The sequence below is a fragment of the Odontomachus brunneus genome, unplaced genomic scaffold (assembly GCF_010583005.1).
Source record: "Odontomachus brunneus isolate Ranch 3 - 2012 unplaced genomic scaffold, Obru_v1 Obru_scaffold_172, whole genome shotgun sequence".
In the NCBI taxonomy this organism is placed as follows: Eukaryota; Metazoa; Arthropoda; class Insecta; order Hymenoptera; family Formicidae; genus Odontomachus; species Odontomachus brunneus.
The window spans coordinates 255,833-259,500 of NW_022639622.1; the positions used below are offsets into that span (position 1 = coordinate 255,833).

General features: G+C 30.3%; 1 protein-coding gene across 1 annotated transcript in view; it reads right to left on the reverse strand.

Annotated features, from left to right (window-relative positions):
• Nucleotides 1-2,069, reverse strand: part of LOC116851340 — a 20,014-nt gene extending 17,945 nt beyond the window's left edge. Inside the window, exons 1-3 of the mRNA XM_032830657.1 lie at nucleotides 1,799-2,069; nucleotides 1,478-1,606; nucleotides 1,018-1,399 (exon numbers count right to left, since the gene is read on the reverse strand). Coding sequence (XP_032686548.1) covers nucleotides 1,018-1,399; nucleotides 1,478-1,606; nucleotides 1,799-1,952 — 665 coding nt within the window. The 5' untranslated portion in view covers nucleotides 1,953-2,069. The remainder of the gene's footprint in view (nucleotides 1-1,017; nucleotides 1,400-1,477; nucleotides 1,607-1,798) is intronic.
• Between the last annotated feature and the right edge of the window lie 1,599 nt (nucleotides 2,070-3,668).

Genomic DNA, 3,668 nt, shown 5'->3' on the forward strand with positions numbered 1-3,668 from the left:
ATATATATATATATATATATATATATATATATATTTACTATAAATAATATATATATATACTATAAACAATTTACTATAAACAATATATACAATATATACTATAAACAATTTACTATAAACAATATATATATATATATATATATATATATATATATTTACTATAAATAATATATATATATACTATAAACAATTTACTATAAACAATATATACAATATATACTATAAACAATTTACTATAAACAATATATATATATATATATATATATATATATATATATATATGTATATTTTACTGACAAGATTCACTATAAAGAGAAAACTTCACAACATAAAAAATATAATTAAGTATGGATAATTAAATAGGAAAAGAATACATGAGTCGCTGATTATACTTGATAGAGAGAGAAGGGAAGTGAAGAAAACTACACTACATCCAGAAAGCACTTGATGTAATTATCAAGGACAAACATATGGTCTGTTCTTTTAGCTGCATTAGTGAATCGCTTCTGCACCACTAAACCAGTGCAGATAAAAAAAAACAGAGTAATACTGTTCACAATAGTATTTTATAATGCTTTAAAGTATTAAATTTTCAAATTTTATTTTGTATTTTATCAATCAATGACATCTTCTATTTGGTTCTAGAATTTATTTTCAATGGATCTTTCTTGCAATATATTTTAAATAAAAAAATTTAGTGAGAATTTTCTTTTTAATACTTACCACATACCCTAGCAACAACGCATTGAGCCAATATTAAATTTATAAAAGCTAGTGTAAAATCTATAATAACCAACAATTGACCAACTTATATGCTGCTTAAATAATGGTACTGCTATCTTTTGAGAAATATTATACTTTTATTTGAAACATTTTTTTTTTACTACCTTTCCAAGATATTTAAATATTAAAAATAAAATAGAACACCTTCTCTATGTATAATCGTTATATGTATATATATATATATATATATATATATATATATATATATATATATATATAAAATACTACACATACCAATCTGTCCCTACATCCAATAAACATAGCGAATTACTTTCTTGTGAAAGAGGGCTAGTAAGTTCATTATATTTTGATATTTCACAGATTTCATTATTGAGATTCAAAAACTTTTGTCTATATTTTGGACCACGACCCTGTGTTACTAAATCTTGTAATAACTTATTAGCATTAAGACAAAATAAATAGAGTTCTCCAATACCACAGCAAAATTCTTTAGTTGTATGTATTACACAAATACGTTTTACATCTTCTGGACGACCTGCTGTCATTAAATGAAATTGACAAAATTCTTTCCATTCAAAAAATTTAATTATTTCATCCTTATGAGGATCTTTAATCAATATTCCTGTTTCAGTAGCAGTTAAATTTCCATATAAACCTTTGGGGAAAATATTTAAAATTAAACATAAACTTTAATTGTCATAATACTTTTAAACAATGTATACATTATACTAACCAAGCAATCCTGCTGCCTTCGAATGTGCATTATCAACCATGGATATATTATATGATTTCTTTGTGCAACAATCTCTCTTAGGATTTAAGAGGTTTCTGATATTCTTCATCCAATGTTGTGTTTCAGTTTCTGAATTAGCAGACAACGACAATAACAGTTTTCTATCTTTTCCTTGTGATATAGCAAAAGCAAATTGCTTTGTTTTGGAATGAATGCGATATATGATGGCAGTTAGTGGTATTATTACAGAATTATATTTTTCTCTTTGTTTCAAAGTACTACTGCTACTACTAAGTTTGCTATTAAATTGTATTTGTATACCAAGTCCAGATCCTAATATCTTTATAGAACACCAAAGTCGTTTCCAAACTTTTGTTGATACCAAAGGCTTTTTTCTTATCTTTTGCGCGATATATCTATGTCCTATCGATTTAACATATAAAAAACCACAAACTTCTGTATCAAATTTATCCATTTTTTTATCAAAACACAAACTAAAGTATATCAGTAAATACAATAAAATTCCACTGGTCCTACTAGGTTATCTCTTTGCAACTAAACTTTCAGACTTCAGACTTCAATTATTGGTTGAGCGCACCTTGACTTAAGTGGCTCTACGCCATTGCTCAAGCAACTAAACTTTTGCACTAGTGCAAATATTAGGTTTGTTCTTTTTAGCTGAACTGAACTAGTGCTGTACTGGGACTGAACCGGAACTGGGGGTCGATTGTGTATCTCGAAACGGAGTGAAAATTACAAAAGTGAACAAATTCACTAGGCATTGGCCAATGAAATTACAAATATTCTAGTAAATTTGCTCACTTTTATCATTTCCACTCTGTTTTGAGATACACAATCGACCCCCTAGTAAGGATGTGGCAGCAACTTGTTCAATCACGAGGAGAGCGGCCGGGTCCCTAGACGACGCCTCCCACCAAAAGAGAGACTGTTCTTAACGACGGACAGAACTCAGGACAAAGGAGACTGTCAAGAAAATACAAGGGTGTGATAGATCTCTAACAAGTATTTTTCGTGTGATAAAGAATCTGTGATTGTATCAATAATAACTTCAAGTTGTGATTGTAATAAACTGTATTATCTGTTATATCGTCGGTTCACGTTCGATCGATCTTCTAATAGATATCCTGGCACCTAGAGTAAAAAATCCAAGACTCGAGCGGTGCGCGAAAGACTCACGCACGAACGTGACACGTGGCACAAACCGCCACAAGGACAGTAAAGTGTTGCACTGGTACAAAAGTACAGAGAGGTTAAGGGCTGTGGCACACAGAAAAATTTAAGCAGTAAGACGTAAGCAATAAACAAATTGACCAATCACAGTCGTTGATTCTTTTTACGGTCTAAGAATCAACGACTGTGATTGGCTAATTCGCTTACTGCTTACGTCTTACTGCTTAAGTTTTTCTATGTGCCACCAGCTTAGGGTGCGTTCAGATTCCTCATCCGGGTGCACTCTATTACTAGAAACACTATAGTATATATGACATATACTATAGCACTTCTAGTAATAGAATACACCCGGGTGGGGAATCTGAACGCAGCCTTAAAAGAACGCAATAGTGCAGTGATAAACATGGCGCACCACACATTTGAGGGTGCGTTCAGATTCCCTACCCGGGTGCACTCTATTACTAGAAACACTATAGTATATGTTACATATACTATAGCACTTCTAGTATTAGAGTGCACCCGAGTAGGGAATCTGAACGTACCCTGAAATGGTTATAATGCAATTGATTCTTCTTATGAAGATTTTTTCACATCACGTCTACTACCATTTTATCATTTAGAACCTTTGAATGATGAGGATAATGGTAATATATTATTTCATATGGCAAATTGATTAATGCTAATAAGATAAAAATCTCAAGAAAATATAACTTAATAACAGTATTTTAGATTATAACAATTTACAAATCCTTCATCCAGTTTTTGGACTTGTTCAAAGAATAGAACATGTAAAGATACCATATTACATGGAAAATATTGACCTGGTTTACATCGTGCACTTGATATGCGTACTAAATAGTAACTTTCTATTAGATAATCTTAATATCGACAATGGATATCAATGGCGATGCATTCAATCAATACAATATGTTTTGTTAATGAGTATTATATCACCTTAATATACCGTTTATGTATATCTTCGATATTAAGATTATCTAAT